The sequence below is a fragment of the Myotis nattereri genome (genome assembly GCF_964212035.1).
Source record: "Myotis nattereri genome assembly, chromosome: 16".
In the NCBI taxonomy this organism is placed as follows: domain Eukaryota; kingdom Metazoa; phylum Chordata; class Mammalia; order Chiroptera; family Vespertilionidae; genus Myotis; species Myotis nattereri.
In genome coordinates this window covers 13,916,469-13,933,790 of record NC_138091.1, presented here as the reverse complement: position 1 = coordinate 13,933,790, position 17,322 = coordinate 13,916,469, and the positions used below count along the sequence as shown (strand labels likewise).

The 17,322-nt window shown below is 46.6% G+C and overlaps 1 protein-coding gene across 3 annotated transcripts in view; it reads left to right on the top strand.

The window, feature by feature from the left end:
* Positions 1-17,322, top strand: part of SHISA6 (shisa family member 6) — a gene marked incomplete at both ends in the record, with an annotated part of 285,249 nt that overhangs the window by 10,649 nt on the left and 257,278 nt on the right. For all 3 annotated transcript variants that reach the window (XM_081110688.1, XM_081110687.1, XM_081110686.1), the window contains one exon: positions 13,130-13,290. In XM_081110688.1, coding sequence (XP_080966814.1) covers positions 13,130-13,290 — 161 coding nt within the window. The remainder of the gene's footprint in view (positions 1-13,129; positions 13,291-17,322) is intronic.

Here is a 17,322-nt window from a genome sequence, read left to right as displayed (position 1 = left end):
TGTGTTCCTTTTCCGCTCTCCCTCCGGTCTCCTTCTTGAACTTGTCCTGCCGTAACTGCATCAACTCGGACACTGCAAACTCAAATCTTCTCCAAATTGGACCTGGGCGAAGGTGTTTTTCTTTTCTCTGTCAGATAAAAAGCTGTGATGAACTGACTAATAGCTCAGACAGGACTTCAAAGATTGCACAGGGCCCAGGCACGGTGCAGAAGGACAGACTGTCTTCAAGCAGGCTCCTCCATGGACAATTGGCCTGCTAATTACAAGTCATTCTTATCTATTCAGTAAAGCAGCTCCCCAAAGATCAGTGTTTTTCTCTTTTTTTTTAAGCCTAGTTTGTAATCCTGCAATGGCTCGGGAAGCAGTAAAAATGCATTTCCTTCAAGTGTTTTGTAGTTTCCATGTCTGTTTCATTGATTGGGATTAGCCTCCCCCCATTTCTGCTCAAATGGCGATGCTTGACTGTAGGCTGCTTCCAGTTCCCATTTTAATTCCTCTGGAGTCTCCTGCTAATTTCCCCTCTTGTTTCTTTTCTTTTGTATTTCTGACTTTTTAGAATCCAGAAACCCTCTCCCTTTTGGTGTTGTGAATTCCGTTACAGATGACGCCCTAGTCCCAGAATGAGGGCTTGCCTCCTTCTCTCCTGCCCCAGGATGACCAGCCTGGCAGGAGAGGTCAGGAACCTGGGGGCAGACTTAGCACAAGGTGCCCTGTCTTGGGGGAACAGGGCGGCAGTGAGCTCTGTTTTTGCTCTTCTGTTCTTTCTCAATGGCCTGAGGAGCCTGCGCACACATACAGCACTGTCTCCAACACCACTGTTTGGATGGAGGAGGCAGGATCGCACCTACTGTGGGACCTGACCGGACGCACTTATATAGTCCTGGGTCCCTTAGGGAAAGAACTTGGACCTGTCTCCCTTTGCCTGCTCATGTGGCTCTTGGGGGACACCTAGCGAAGCCCCTGTTGTCACTTTTGGAGTTGTCATCCACCTGTCTTTTCCTTAGAGCATTTGCTGGGAGCCGAATAGAAGGCAGGCTAATCCCGCTTCTGTCATTTTTTGTCCCCATGACCTTAGCAAGTCCCTTGGCCCCGCCTTGGTCTGGTAGCCTGGCGGTGGGATGGGGGCTACCCCGTTGTGGAGGCGTGTTCTTCTTTGGCCCATTCTGAACTCAGCACACCTGGGAGGTTCAGGACAAGAGTCTACATCTGAAGATCTGTACTTCCCAGTCAACAGCCCTGGGGGCGGGAGAAGGTGCATTTTCCTGGCACACTCAGTCACAAGAATGCTATTCAGACTCATGACTGAAAGGGACTTATGAGGTGTTTTAGTGCCTCTCCCTCTGGGCACCAGATCTCCCTTCTCTCACACTCATGCGTCTAGAGCGGGGGCTCCCCCGAACCTTGAGGCAATCCATTCTGTTCTTAGGATGCAATTCCAGCTAGTTTTCACGGGGGAGCGGGGCAACTTTGACTTTGCTGGCATGAGGTCCGCCCAATGGAGCCACCCAGAAGGAATGTATCCTTTTTCCTGTAAGACAACAAGATGTCTCTTTGAATGGCAGTCAGAGCCCCCTCAGACTTCCTTCTCCTGGATTAACATCCCTAGTTACAAGTGTGTTTCTCAGGAGAGACGGTTTTAAGTCTTCGTGCCTGTGCAAAGTTGTCTGTTCTAATTTTACAGGGAAACCCCAAGTGATGTTGCCAACAGCAACATGTAGGTCTCAGTCATTCAAACACAATTTTAACATCTAAAGATTTTGGGGGGAAATTGGTCAGTCTCCAGCCATCGGCACCAATCCATCTCCTCCACCACGATGTCAAGAGGACAAATGTGTTTGCCAATTTTGTTCACTCCTGTATTGACTAGAACAGCACTTGGCACAGAGTAGGTGCTCAGTAAATATGGTTGAATGAATGAGTGACTTAATTAATTAAAATGGAGAGGATTTTGAGTGGTCATTTCCCATCTACCTCACCTTTCCGATGGTTACATTGATATGAAGGTACTGTGTTTGGAAATGACAGTAGTGTTTATAATATATATTTTTTTAATTCTCACCCAAGGACATGCTTAGAGAGAGGAAGGGAGAGAGAAACAGATATATCAATGTGAGAGAGAAACATAAATTAGTTGCCTTCTGTACGTGTCCCAACCAGGGACCAAACCCACAACCCAGTTATGTGCCCTGACTGGGAATTGAACTGGCAAACTCTTGGTGCACAGGGCAATGCTCAATCAACTGAGTCACTCAGGTTGGGCTATAATGTTTTTAAGAAGGGAAAGGAAAGGAAAGGAAAGCAGTGGAAATGAGAGGAAAAGAAAAAGGAAAGAAAAAGGGAGGTAGGAAGAACGAAGAAAAAAGGAATCCTTTGCAGAAAATGTTGCCCTGGCCAGTTTGATCCATTTGCCCTTTTATGGCCCAATAAAATCCATCCTGACTTGTTTTGCTTAAAGTCCCTTTGCCTTTCTCTGGGACTTCATCTCGAAACATGTTGAAAGCACGATCTGTGATGGCCTTGCAGAAAGGAGCAAACGGACACTCTCTTTACACTTGGCTCACAAAGTCCAAGTTCAAGTTCGGCAAAAACTGCTGTGTGACCAGATGCATTCCTGTCCGTAGGCCTGAGTAGAAAATGTGGGATGTGGGCGGTCCCTTCCAGGATGACCTATGGCTACAGCCATGCCATGTGTCTCCCTGTCCACACCAAGAGTTTGGCCATCTGGCATCACTGAGTCCTCCAAGGCTACCCTCTTCTACCCATGCTTGGTCCTGGTGCTATAGTCTGGGCCTATGTACACACCAGGACTTATATTTGGATGTATTTGTTAATCAGATACTTACATAGTACTTACTAGCTGCCACGTTCTGTTCTAATTGCTCTACAGAAATTAACTTATTTAATCTCCATAATAACGCTGAGAGGTAGACATTATTTTTGGCCTTCTTATTTTGGCCTCATTTCTTTCAATGTGGAAACAGAAGCACAGGGTACTTAGTAGCTAGCTAATGATCGTCCACACTGTATACCATGTGGCCGGCACTCTGACCTAGGCACTCTGCCTTCAGAATCCTTCAAATCCTTGTGTTTAACCACTAGGCTAACCCACCTTCATTTTGCCTCACTATAGATTTAGGTCTGTGTCCAGAGCAAATCAAGGTGACACCAACAGTAACACCAATAGCAGCAGCAGCGGGTACATTTATTAACTCATCTATCACTTGTCTGTCCAAGTGCTAGAACAAATCTCGGTGGCATTTTTTGGAACAAGTGGGAGCTTCATTTGATGCTTCCGCGTCTTTAATTCATTCTCAGACAAACAATCCAAATATTTCTGAAAAGTCTGGGCTTGTTATTGCTGCAACTGAATCTCCCAGTCCTGGATGAATTTTCCTATGATAGATGAGGCAAGGGATGGAGTGTGTGGAGGTGATGCTATTTGGGATGAATGGAGCCTCAGGGGACCACATTCCCTCTCTCTGCCTAGCTCCTGGCTGGCCATCCAGCGGCAGCCCCAGGAAAGGCGCCCATCAGGATGGAGTGACTCCCAGGCTGGCCTGAAAAACAAAGCCGGCGGCCGAGCCTTCCCTTCCCTCGCCGAGTTGAGTTCTGCGATGTTTATTGGCCACGATGCATTCCAATTGTGCCGGGGACAACTCAGACCTGCGGAACTGCTCCATGCAGATGCACAAACATTGTTACCACAACAAAGGAGAGCGCCACAGCCCCTCGGAGCCTCTCTGTATGAGGAGAGCGGTCTCGTGCGCACACAAAGCGGGCAGCTGTGTTTTTCAAGCGGACTGCGAGAGAACCAGGAATAAGGGGAACTAAATTAAGCCATTCTCCTTGGACCATGTGTATTAAAAATATAGTCACTTCACTGGTCCGGAGTGCATATTTCAGAGAATGAGAGCACCCCGGCTGCCCAGTAGGGAAGGATGAGGATGAGGTTAAAGAGGACGCCGGTTGCTCCCGGGGTGTCAATGCCGCGTGAAAACTCAGTTCTCTGGGACTCACGTAACCAAACTCGATTTAACGGAAATAGAATGTCTGCACTCTACTTTCAGGAGAAATCCAAAAGAAGTAGCTATCAGTGATTTACTTAAAGAAAGCGAATCCTTCCATGGCTTGTCCCGAGTCTTCATAGGAATAGCTTCGAGGTTGTCTGCATTTAGCTTAGTTTTCTCTGTGAAGAGAACGAAAGATTAGACCGGTGGCCCACTCACGGAAGGACCGTGCAGCCTTAAAAAGAAATTATATCCAGTGTGCTCTACTTAATTTGGCAGGAATACTTTTAGAATATTCTTCAAAAACAAGAGTGTTCTCATTAGTCTGTAGGAATAAGAACGTTAACCAGAAGAGCTTGTTCATCTCTTTGGCCTTCTGTCATATGTACCCAGCAGCATAAACTGCTTCCTTCCCCCAAAGAAGAGAAAGTGGAGAAAGTGTGTGCTTAGGGTTCTAAACTCGCCAGCTTGCCTTGCTCTCAGCACAGGAAGACTTAATGACTACGCGCTGGACTCATATTCCCCATTCTGTGTTATTTAAATGACTCAGAAGTCCAGGGGCAAGGCAGAGGCAGGAAAGTATATTAATTCAGATTAAAAAACAACAACTTATTACCAAATGAACTAAGGGTCCCCAGGTTCCTCACTTAATTTGGGGGAACCTAAGTTTTTCCATTTGTTCACTGAAAATTGTGACAAAAAAGTACAAGGTTTTTTTATGTGGCCCCCTTTTTCCACATTGCTTTTTAAACTTGGAAACTCCGTGAAGCCTGGAGAGCAGGACTCCTCACTTTGGTCTTATGCAGAGCAAGGGTCTAGTGAAGTATATTTTTGCCCTACTCTGAATTTCATTGGACAGAAAATGGTAAAACAATGTAAAAACTTTCAAAGCTGTTGATGTTGGTGGCTCAGTGAAGTGAATAGGACTGGGCAGTTGGGGGCAGCTGAGTTCTGTCTGGGTAGATATTTCCACTAAAGATTGAACACGCTAAAACCTTGTGTTCAGAGACCATTGCAAGGACATAGTAGGTGAAAAGAACAAATGTGATTAAGTGATGGGGGGTTAGAATGATGGATGGATGGATGGATGGATGGATGGAGCATTGGATGGATAGATGGATGGGTGGAGCATTGGATGGATGAATGAATGATTGAATGGATAATTCAATGATGTAAAGCCAGCCTATGTTTGAAATCTAGATTTACCATTTACTAGTTGTGTGGCTTTGGGAAAGATAGCAAATCTCACAAAATCTTAGTTTCTCTCAGCAGTATAATGCAGCACCTGCCATATAAGGTTGTTTTGAGGATTATATAATATGCACGTAAGAGTTTCTGGCACATAGTAATTGCTTATTAAACGATAGCTTTTAATTTCCCAAGCAGGCAAGACTATGAAGCAAAGTTATGAGCAGGGTTGTTTATGTTTCTATTGTTAAGGGGAATCATTTGCTATTTTAAGAAAGAATTCATGTCTTGAACGCAGGTGCCAGCACATCAGCATGTTGATTGGGCTTGGTCCCTGGTGTCGAGATAATTCAACACCTAGGAAATTCAAACACACTATCATGGCTTTGGGACCACTGACAACAGTAACCAAGGTTTTGGGCAAGTAAATAATGGGTCTTGACCTGAATCCCTCATTTACTAATTGTCTCACCACACCCGAATGTTAAGTGGCGTTTGCTAAGTGAGCAGATCCAGCTGGCGAGGCCAGGAGGATGCGTTCAGCCTGCGATTCACAGGACAGTGAAATGTCCGTAATCGGCAGTCCCAGGACACCCAGACTCAAGTCCCAGGCACTTGCTTCAAATTTGTTCCATCCTGCTCTCATCCGAGGATTAGCCTGAGCCTCAGTTTCTTGTTGAAAATGGGCGTAATCATAGCTACAAAGGTCACAGGATTAGTACAGCATCACCCTGCATGGGGCAGGTGATCACCTTTAGAAACTAAATGTTATCTAACATGAGATGGCACCTCAGTTATGCAGATGGTTAGTATACAGCCATGCTGAAGGACTCGTTTCCCGGTCTAAATGATCAGAACGACAGCTTTCCCTGCTCAGGCCTGCTGCCCAGGTGATCACTGTCCCTGCCTGCCACACATCCCCCAAAGCAAGCCACAGAGTCCACGTGCTGAAGGGAGCAGAGAACCACGGCAATTACCCGCATAATTCAGGCAAAATGAATTTTTATTTGATATATCCAGATATTGCAGCAAAAGTGGCCCTGGGGGAGAGGGAGATTGGAGCAAGCAGGACAATGGGCAAGGTTCTTCAACTTCTTAAATTGGACAGGGCTGTGGTCTGCATGCGAGGTGCTCGGCTGGGAACCTGCCCTCGAGCCTCACTTGCCCATCTCTGTCTCTCTCCCTCTGATTCTTGTTCTCTCTGAATGCCTCTCGCCTTCTGAATCACTTTTTTATCTGAATTTCTCTTTGACTATTTCTCATTTCCTCTCTCGCTCCTCCTACCTACTTGTCTCTGTCCCTCTGATTCTGTCCCCCTTCTTTCTCTGTCTCCTTGTCTGTCTCTCTCTCACCCCCTTATCCTGAATTCTCTCTCTCTGCCTCTGCGTCTCTGATGTGCTCATTCTCTTTCCATCTGTCTATGTCTCTCCACCTGCTTCCTTTCTCTCTGTCTCTTCCTCTGTCCTCTCTCTCTGCTTGTCACTGTCTGTCCCTCTCTCTCCTTCAGATCTGAAAACTGCCTCTACTCTTTTACAGAATCCGCTTCCCTTGTTCCTCAGTGACCAGTTTTTTTTCCTGCGGTTAGAAAGTAGCTCAGGCCTTAACCCATTTCCTCTGGCGCATCCAAATTAATTAGGTGAGGTTGGGATCGCACATTCAGAATTAGAATAATATTTATCAAGCACCCTGGAGAGAAGGGGATGGAAGATGGAGAGGAATGGGAGCAAGGAGGGAGGTTGGAGCCAAGGAGCTGAGGGAGGGGGAGGGGAGATGAGGAGAGGGAAAGCTGGCAGAGGGGTCGCTCCTAAGGACACACTGTCTGGGAAAGGATAATCTTGGAGAATGGAGTTCAGGAGTCAGGGAAGCACGCAGGGCTGGGTGGCCACCCTGGGACCCTCAGATGGCCTGGCTCTTCAGGGAACCTTCTCTAGCATGTCCCTCCTCTTTGGTGGTGCTGCCCAGATCAGCCCTGCCAACTGGGCATCTGAAGAGGATACAGTGCAAGCCATCATCTCCAGGAGACAGGTGACTGCACCCCAGGTAAAGCTCCCTCTCCAGCAGCAGCCACATATGAGCATGCTCAGTGTCCACCATGCCTGGAGGTCTCCAAGAAGGCATCTTCCCTCACCCCTCAGTCCTCGGAGCCCGAGTCCTGCAGGGCCTCTTGGGAGGTGGTCACCGGGAGACTCCCCATCCTGGGAGGGGTGAACTAAGTTAGAAATTTCTTCTCTGCTGCATCTTTGTTGGCCGATGAGCCTCAGTGCAAATCTCCTCTTAAATGGCATTTCCACTGTCAATAGGGACACAGGTGAGGCTGGGCTGGAAGTACTACAGCTGGGCTGTGAGCGAGGATCCGAGGATGCACTGCTGACCCTGACAGATATGGCCTTTCCTCAAGACGTGGTTCCCATGTGCCCAGCTCCACTGTGCCCCAGAGCCTAGCCCAGGGTCCGATCTTGGTATGGGCTGCTCAGTAGATACCTGTGGGACCAGATTGCGTTGCGCCTGAATGAAAGACCCGCTTCATCTGGTGCTGTGTAGATGTAAACCAAGGTTTTCACCCCTGCCACTATGACACTGTGGGCCATAAAATTCTCTGTTCTGGGTGTTCTGTGTGTTGAAGGATGGTTAGCAGCACTCCTGGCCTCTCCCCACCAGATGCCAGTAGCACTTCCTTCCCCAGTTGTGACAAAGAAACTGTCTTTGGACCTTGCCAAAGTCCAAAATCACCATGGAAAACGAGTGATGTGGATTCAGGCTTGGCTTACCAAAAGCAGTGGACTTAACCATGAGAATCCATACTCCTTCATGAGCACCAGACAGTAGGAGTCCTTAAGAATTTGGGAGGCAAGGCAAAGAAAGAAAGAAAAATAATATAAACCTTTCTTTGGTAATAGCAGCTTTACTGAGATACAATTCACTTATGGTATAATTTATCCTTAAATTTTAAAGTGTACCATTCAGTGCTTTTGGTACATTTAGAGTTGTCCAGCTATCTACCATTCCTATCCAATTTTAGAACATTTCACTTTCCCCAAAAGAAACCTTATACCTATTAGCAGTCACTCTCCATCCCCTCCCCCAGCCCCTGGTCACCACAAATGGACTTTCTACCTCTGTAGTTCTGCCTGATCTGGACATTTTATGTAAGTGGAGTCATTCAACATGTGGTCTTCTGTGACTATTTTCTTTCACTTAGCACGATGCTTTCAGAGTTTATTCATGTTGTAGCATGTGTCAGTTCTGCATTGCTTTTTAAGGCTGAATAATAATCCATTGTGTGAATACACCGTGTTTCGTTTATCCACTCTGCAGTTGAGGTACACTTAAGTTGTTTCCACTTTTTGGCTATCCTATATAATAAAGAGCTAATATGCAAATGGCCATCACGCCCTCATGCTGTCACGCCATAACGGCTCAGACACTCAACACTAGGGAGAGAGGACTGGGGACCAGCCAGGCACAAATGAGCTCACAAGAGAGGAATGGTGACCAACTAGGCACAAATGAGCTTGTGAGAGAGGAATAGGGACCAGCCAGGCTGTGGCTTGGGAGAGGGACAAGCTGCCCGCCCTGTGGTCCTGGGTGCCTGCGGCTGTGGCCCAGGCAAAGCCGCCTGCCCACAGTCCCCTGTAGCTGCGGCTGGCCTGGGAAAAGCCAGCCCAGATCCTGGCTGTCTGTGGCTGGCCAGAGGGTGGGAAGCCCGGGTCCTGGGTGCGGGGTGAGGCAGAGGCAGTTAGGGGTGATCAGGCCAGCAGGGGAGCAATTAGGGTGATCAGGCCAGTAGGCAGAGGTGGTTAGAGGCAATCAGGCAGGCAGAGGTGGTTAGGGGCTATCAGGCAGGCAAGCAGAGGGGTTAGGGGCAGGCAGGCAGGCAGGCGAGCAGTTAGGAGCCAGTGGTCCCAGATTGTGAGAGGCAGTCAGACATCCCCCGAGGGGTCCCAGATTAGAGAGGATGCAGGCTGGACTGAGGTACCCTCCTCCCCCATGCATGAATTTCATGCACCGGGCCTCTAGTTATTAATAATGCTGTATAAACCTTCATACACAACTTTTATGTGGACATCTGTTTTCATTTCTCTTGAGTATATACCTAGGAGTGTGAATTGCTGGGCCATATGGTAACTGTGTTTAACACTAGAGGCCCAGTGTGCACAAAATCGTAGGTGAGTAGCTCACTTCTGCTTTCCTTGGCTGGCCACTCTGCCCATCACTGTTTTCAGCTTGTGCCCCGCCCCACCTGCCATGAGGGCCGCTGCTTGTTTGGTCCTGATGGTGTTACGGTGTGACGGCCACAGGCCTTTTATATAAGAGATTTTGAGGAATTGCTAAACTCTTTACCAAAGGGCCTGCACCATTTCACATTCCTACCAGCAGCTTAAGAAGGCTCTAACTTCTCCATGTCCTTGCCAACATTTGGCTACAGCTGTTTTAGTGTGTCTGAAGGGGCATCTCATTGTGGTTCCCATTTCCATTTTTCTGATGACTAATGATGTTGAGCTACCCTCCACATTTACCTTCTTTAGAGAAATATCTCCTTATATACTTTGTCCATTTTTAAACTGGGTTGTTGTTTTGTATTGCTGAATTTGAAGGATTCTTTATGTGGCCTGGATATGCCTCTTATCAGAAATATGATTGATGAATATTTTTCCCATTCTGTGGGTTATCTTTCATTTTATTGAAAATATCTTCTGAAACGTTTTGATTTTTTTGATTTTTTTGTTACTCTTCACCTGAGCATATTTTTTTTTCCATTGATTTTTAGAGAGACTGGAAAGGAAGGAGGAAGGGAGGGGGAGAGAGAGAGAGACAGAGAGAAAGACAGAGAGAGAGAGAGACAGAGAGAGAGAGAGAGAGAGGGAGGTGAGAGAGACACATCAATTGGCTGCCTCCTGCACGTGTCCCAACTGGGGCCTGGGATTGAACCTGAAACCTAGGTACATGCCCTTGACCAGGAATAGAACCCGTGACCCTTTTGGTGCTTGGGCTTACGCTCTAAGCCCTGAACCACACCGGTCAGGGCTAGAAAAGTTTTTAATTTTGATGAAGTCCAATGTATCTTTTATTTTTCTGCTGCTGCTTGTGCTGTTAGTGTCATATCTAAGAAATCACTGCCAAATGTATGGCCCATAGATTTATTTCCATAATTTCTAAGAGTTTGCAGTTTTCGCTCTAATATTTAGATCTAGGTCTGTTATGAGTTAATTTTTATATATGGTGTTAATTAAGAGTCCAAGTTTATTCTTTTGCCTGCAGATATCTAGTTGTCCAAGCACCATTTCTTAAAGAAACTGTTCTTTCCCCATTGAGTTTTCTTGGCACCCTTGTTGAAAATCATTTGGGCTCTCAATTCTATTCCATCTGTCTATATTTCTGCTCTAACTTGTAGCTCACTATTCTCTTACCATGTAAAGGTGGTGGGAAGGTGTTGATCAACAGGAGGATGAAGGAATCCGGTAACTTGCATACAAGTGTGGTTTAAAAAAAATAACATATTTATCACATTTTGAAACTAGAAGGCATGTTAGAGATCTTGCTCATGTCAACCCTTGTTTTGCTAATAGGGGGAAATGATTACTTTTAAATTTTATTTATTTATTATTGAGTCAACATTGGTTAATAAACTTATATATAACAATTCTATAATACATCATCTGTGTATTGTATTGTGTGTTCACCACCCCAAGTCCAGTCTCTTTCCACCACCACTTATCTCCCTTATATTTCCACACCCTCTACTACATCCCTGATCTCCCTTCCCTTAGGTCCATGGTCGGCAAACTGCGGCTCGAGAGCCACATGCGGCTCTTTGGCCCCTTGAGTGTGGCTCTTCCTAAGCCTTAGGAGTACCCTAATTAAGTTAATAACAATGTACCTACCTATATAGTTTAAGTTTAAAAAATTTGTCTCTCAAAAGAAATTTCAATCGTTGTACTGTTGATATTTGGCTCTGTTGACTAATGAGTTTGCCGATCACTGCCTTAGGTCATCACCATGCTCTTGTCTGTGCCTATGAGTTTTTTTTTTTGTGGGTTGTTTTTTTTTTGCCTAATCCCTTCACCTTTTCTACCCAGCCCCGCAACCCCCATTCCCTCTGATAGCTGTCAGTTTGTTCTCTATACATTGCAGTGTTAGAGATGAATGAAACTGCCCAAACGCTCACAGCTCATCAGTGGCAGAGACTAGGATTAGAACCCAAATCTCTTGAACCATCAAGGCGATTTTTTTTCTTATTCCCAGGCCCTGAATCTCAGGTCTCTAACCCTGACCACAGGTCTGCCTAAATCTCCTTTACCAAGCTAGTGAGCTTGTGTGTCCTCCCTCACTGCTGAGTCCCCTGCAGTGAGTGTGTTTGAGGGGTGGCATGTGTCTGCTCCTTCCTTTCCCACTGAAGGAAAGAAAGCAGTGAGGGGAAAGCAGTTGGAAAATTGGAAATTGCTGTGTAAATGCCACCGAATGATAAGATTGCTGGTTTGATGCTCTTCTCCCGGGAAGGGTCAGGGTGTCAGAGGCAGCAGAATGGAAGGAAGCAAACCACTTTCAGACATGCTTTTAAACTGCCAGGGTTGTCACTTCCCAAGGGGACAGAGTGTGGGAGCTGCATTGAGCCTGGGAATGGGCTGGGCTGGCTGTGTCGCCTTGCCTCACATCTCAGGGACACCCCAGGTAGATGGAAGATCTCTTGCCCAGCTCATGCAAGACGGGTTCACTCAGATCTGGGGACCTGACCCTAGAGGGACAATATCCAGATGGTGGACCCTTGATGCTGTCCACACTCACCTTTTTTTTTTTCAGAGTATCCCTGTGTGTCTCTGTTTTCAATCCACACTGCCTATCTCATGTGTCTGTCACACCCACAGAGTGAGTCCTGTTTGAAACCAGGTTGTGGAGTGATTTTCCCCTGAATTGTGAGCCCTCAAAGGGCAGGGGCTGCGTCCTGTTTGCCTCTGTCTCTGCAGGGCCAGATGCAGGCTGAGTGCTCAGTGAATGCGGGTTTGGATGTCGAGGCTCGGGGTTGAGTCTGTGAGGGAAGCTTCTCCTGGCTCCCTGGCCTCTTGCAGAGGGGGCGGCCTCTCCAGCACCAGCAGCTGCTCCCTGCGCCTCTCCTGCCTGCGCATTTCCCTCCCTGCATCTGTAATTGCTCTCTCCTCCAGGCTCCAGTTGTGTTCCTTCTGTACCACCCATGTGTTCTGATACCTTTTTTTTTTTTTAAATATATTTTATTGATTTTTCACAGAGAGGAAGGGAGAGAGATAGAGAGTTAGAAACATCGATGAGAGAGAAACATCGATCAGCTGCCTCCTGCACATCTCCCACTGGGAATGTGCCCGCAACCCAGGTACATGCCCTTGACCAGAATCGAACCTGGGACCCTTCAGTCTGCAGGCCGACGCTCTATCCACTGAGCCAAACCGGTTTTGGCGATACCTTTTTGTCTGTACATCCTGTCATTGCAGCTAAATCACACATTTCTTTGATGGCAGGAGGTGTGTGTTGTACTTATTTGGGTCACCAGCATAGAGCACGTGCTACTGGGTGTGTGTTTTCCAATGGGGAAGTGCTCGCTCTGATATTAGCAACCTGCTGCTGAACGTGAGGCCCACGGTGTCAGTCCTGCTGCAGTGACGGCCACTGGCCAGTGGCCCTAGATATCTCCCAGGAAGCGGGGGTTTGGGGAAGCCAGTATTTTGAAAGGGCTCAGAGTTCCTTGATTGAAGTGAATTAAAGAAAGAAACCATGATCACTGCATTCTAGTTGCCCAGCATGGCAAGCTCTAGCCTGCATTCCCACTGAGCCCAGCCCCAGAGGAAGCGGTGGCTGTGAGTTGAGTGCCCAGGCTCGTCCCCTCCCGCCTCTGAGCAGGCATTGGAGGCCTTCCTGGCCGGCACACCTGCCCAGGGAACCTCACTGTGTTGTCTCCTCCCATTTAGGGCTCTGGCTGACATCTTGAGACAACAGGGACCAATCCCCATAGCACACTGTGAAAGAGAAACGATCTCGGCCATCGATACCTCCCCCAAGGAGAGCACGCCGGTCAGATCATCCTCCAAAAACCACTACACTCCCGTGCGCACAGCCAAGCCGCCTCCAGGTAAGTGCGCGCTGAGCGCCTTGGGTCTCTGCTCAGGCTGCTGAGAGGTCGCGGTGATGTTGCTGCTCCCGTGGGGCAGATCGTGGAGCCTGTGCTGTCAGACTCTGATGGGCAGCTGGGCTTGGGGGAGTCTGGGGTCTGCCCCCTGGGGAGGGATTGGCATGGTGGAGACGCTGCCAATGCGTGTTTGCCCAGAGGAGAGCTATTGATTTAGGGCATCTGTGATTTAGAGAGTGGTTGGCAGAATCCTCTTACCTGAAAGGGAGCTTGTGGTGTACAGTCACCTGGTCACCCACCTGCCCATGTGGGGGAAGGTTTAGACCTACTTGTCACTGCTATGTGACAAGAAATTGCTGCAGTCATTGTAGAGACTTCTCAGCTGTTAGAATCTCAAGAAAACCCAACAACAACAACAAACACAACACAACACAAAGCAAAATAAAAACCCCAAAACAACCACACAAAAAAAAACCAACACTTCGAGGGTAGGGATTCTGTCTGGGTTGTAGGGTGAGCCTTCCCTGTGCTCTGACGATTGCTGGCTGGATGATGAGTTGCCATGTAATAGCAATACACCTTCTGCTCTTCTGCTTGGTCATTACTGTAACTGTATGAAGGGAGCCGAGCAGGGCTCACTTCCCTTGTTGTATGAAACAATAACTGAAGCTCAGGGAACGTTTGCGACTTGGACAGGTCACTAAGATATTAATAATAAGACATCAATAATGACAGTGATATAACCTCTCATGATTGGATCTTGCTCTGTGCCAAGTGTTTTGCTGAGCATTTTATGTGTTTTTCTTACTGATTCCTCACAGCAGTTTTAAAAGTACTTATATTGTTCCCATTTCACACAAGGAATAGGGTGGTTCAGAATGTTTCCCAAAGACAGGGTTGTTAGAAAGAAAGCTGGGATTCAAACTGGGGCATAAAGGTAACAATAATCGGAACTAGAAAATCCTAATATCCTAACCCAGCAGGGTCATGAATCCGAAGTGTCTGAGCGGACAGTCTCCTTACAAGTACAGCTGGGGAAGTTGTTTCTCATTATGAGCTGTATCGGACAGCCGAGTACTGACCCCAGTCTTCGACAGAGCTTCCACTTTGATACTCGGGTCTGCAATCTTCACATCCATCTCCCTTTTCAAAGGATGGGCTGCATGTAGTGTGAACTAACCCTGCAATAAGGATATACACAGCTGGGTGGAGTGGGTCTGCTGCAGATTCAAAATTATAGTTAATATGCCGCTGGGATCAAATTTATTTTCCATTCATTCTTGAATTTTCTTAAATTTACTAAGCCAGAAACCACATAAATGTATTTAAGGTAATAGCATTAAATCTTTTAAGAATCTGATTAAAGTTAAAAACATTCTCCTTAGAAAATATAGATATATATGAATATATGTATTCATCTCACATTTTGCATAGGATTTAAGGGGATTCACTGACCTTTCCAAAGTTAGAGATCCCTGATTTCAAGTTAGATGAGAGACCCACCTTTGCAGAAAGTCTAAGATGCATTTTTAGCCTTAATGTCATTGATGCTTAAAATGTAAGCAATAGAAGGAATCTTGGCAAACACACCACACCACACACACACACATACACACCTGGGCCAGTAGTTATCTACCCACATGCACTTTAGAATCACCTGGAAAGCTGTTACAAATACTGGTGCCTGGGCCCCACAAATTAACCAGAATTTCCACGGATGCTGCTGGGATGTTCCAGGGATCCCTCTGGTGATTTAACGTGCGGACAGGGTGAAGAACCACTGGTCCAGATGAGTTCTTTCATGCTATGAGTGAGGACACTGAAAGATTGTGCCGGTGGTTCTCACATTTGGCTGCACATTGGAGTCACCTGTGGAATCACCTGAGGAACTTTGAAAATTAAGGGTACCTGGGCCCTAAACCCAGAGATTGTGATTTAATTGATGTGGGGGGTGGGTGCCTGAGCATGGTGGGTTGCCGGGGGCGTGGAGGGGGAAGGGATGGTTTGGTGGTTAAAGTTTCCCAGGTGATACTAATGTGGAGCAAAGCTTGAGGATCACTGGGCTATGGGCATTACATAAAGGGCCATTCTCACTAAGCCTTCTGGTCATCCGTCACCCTGGGATCTGGCCTTGGTACCTTGACCATCCTTGAGTAGGGCATTTGTTTCTCTGAAGATTCATGGTTTGAAGTCAGGCTGCTCCAGAACCTGTGTGCAGTTCCGGAACTTCAGGTCTCTGACATCCAAAGCATCCTTGGACGTTTACCTTCACCCCTGTCTGCTCCGATTTTCTCTGTCTCACTTACAAGCCAGCTGGTTTCCAGCCACTGAGTCAGGACCGATTAAGTAGACAGTCTTGATTTGCTCTTAATGCCTTTCACTGGGCAGGAAGATTTGTCATTTCTCCTTGTTTCTATATACATCCTCTCCTCTAGTGATTTGAGAAAGAAAGAAAGCTTATAGTTACATGATTCACTCCCATGTTTGGAGAAATCCTTTCTATATTTCTCGGTTTGGAGCTCTTGATTTTACTTTTAGAAGTGAGAGTTGTTTCCCTGGCCCAGAAAGCACTTCCATTTAAAAGCAATTTTATAACAACCCACAATATCTACAGCTGATGATGGACACAACTGCTTTTCCAAATAGTTGCTATCCTTCGCCAGTTGATATCCTCTCTCTGCAATTTCAGAAGAATTTAGACAGAACTTTGCTCAAATGTTCAAAGTGGATAAAGACTGTGATTTTGCCATTGGCTGTGGTTCGTCAATGAGTTTGGTTGGCAAGTCTTTTAGGGGCATCTTAAGGAAGATATCCAGAAATACCAGGAGGCATCATAGCTTAGGTTGTGGTTTTGCTATTCAAAATATTGTTCATGGACCTGCCTCGTCAGCATCACCTGGGAGTTTGTGAGAAGTGCAGAGTCACAGGCTCTATCTCACCTGATGAATGAAACTTGCATTTTTTTAAAAATCCTCACCCAAGGGTATATTTTTGTTGATTTTTTTAGAAAGAGAGGAAGGGAGAGAGAGAGAGAGAGAGAGAGAGAGAGAGAGAGAGAGAGAGAGAGAGAAACATTGATGTGAGAGAGACACATTGATCAGTTGCCTCTCTATACCCCCCAGCCAGGGATTGAATCCATAACCAAGGTATGTGCCCTGACCTGGAATCAAACCTGCAATATTTTGGTGTGCAGGATGACATTCCAGCCAGCTGAGCCACCCAGCCACAGCTGGAATCTGCATTTTAATGAATTCAGCAAGTGAAGTTTGAGAAGCACCAGAAGGTATGAGCTCTCCTCAGTCTGTTTTTGTACCCTGTCTGCTGCCTAGAGTTGTTTTGGGGATGTAATTAGTGACACCAGTGAGAGCACTTAAGCCCGGTCCTGACATGTAGTAGCCATGCAGTGATAGCCATGCTGGGTTGTGGAAGGGTAGCCACCACTCAGGACTATGAGTCATCAATGAGGGAAACAAAGGCATTGGTGCCCTTTGACCAGGCGGGATCCATGGGTTGTGTCTGAAATGAAAGACCCTAGACCAGCGGCTCTCAACCTGTGGGTCGCAACTCCTTTGGGGGTCGAACGACCCTTTCACAGGGGTCACCTAAGACCATCGAAAAACACATATATAATTACATATTGTTTTTTGATTAATCACTATGCTTTAATTATGTTCAATTTAAAACAATGAAAATACATCCTGCATATCAGATATTTACATGACGATTCATAACAGTAGCCAAATTACAGTTATGAAGTAGCAACAAAAATAATTTTATGGTTGGGGGTCACCACAACATGAGGAACTGTATTAAAGGGTCGCGGCATTAGGAAGGTTGAGAACCACTGCCCTAGACCCAAACCTTCCTGTGCTTGGCCTCAGCCCCCTGTACAGATGAAAGTGCTGTGTAGGGCTTTGTCAAGAGGCAGGATGACTCTTGTCAGAGAATCAGGTCTTGGACATCAGAAGCCCATGCCTGCTTGGTTTGGGAAGTGGAGTGAGGGTCCTGCTCTGATGATGATTAAAAGCAATGATA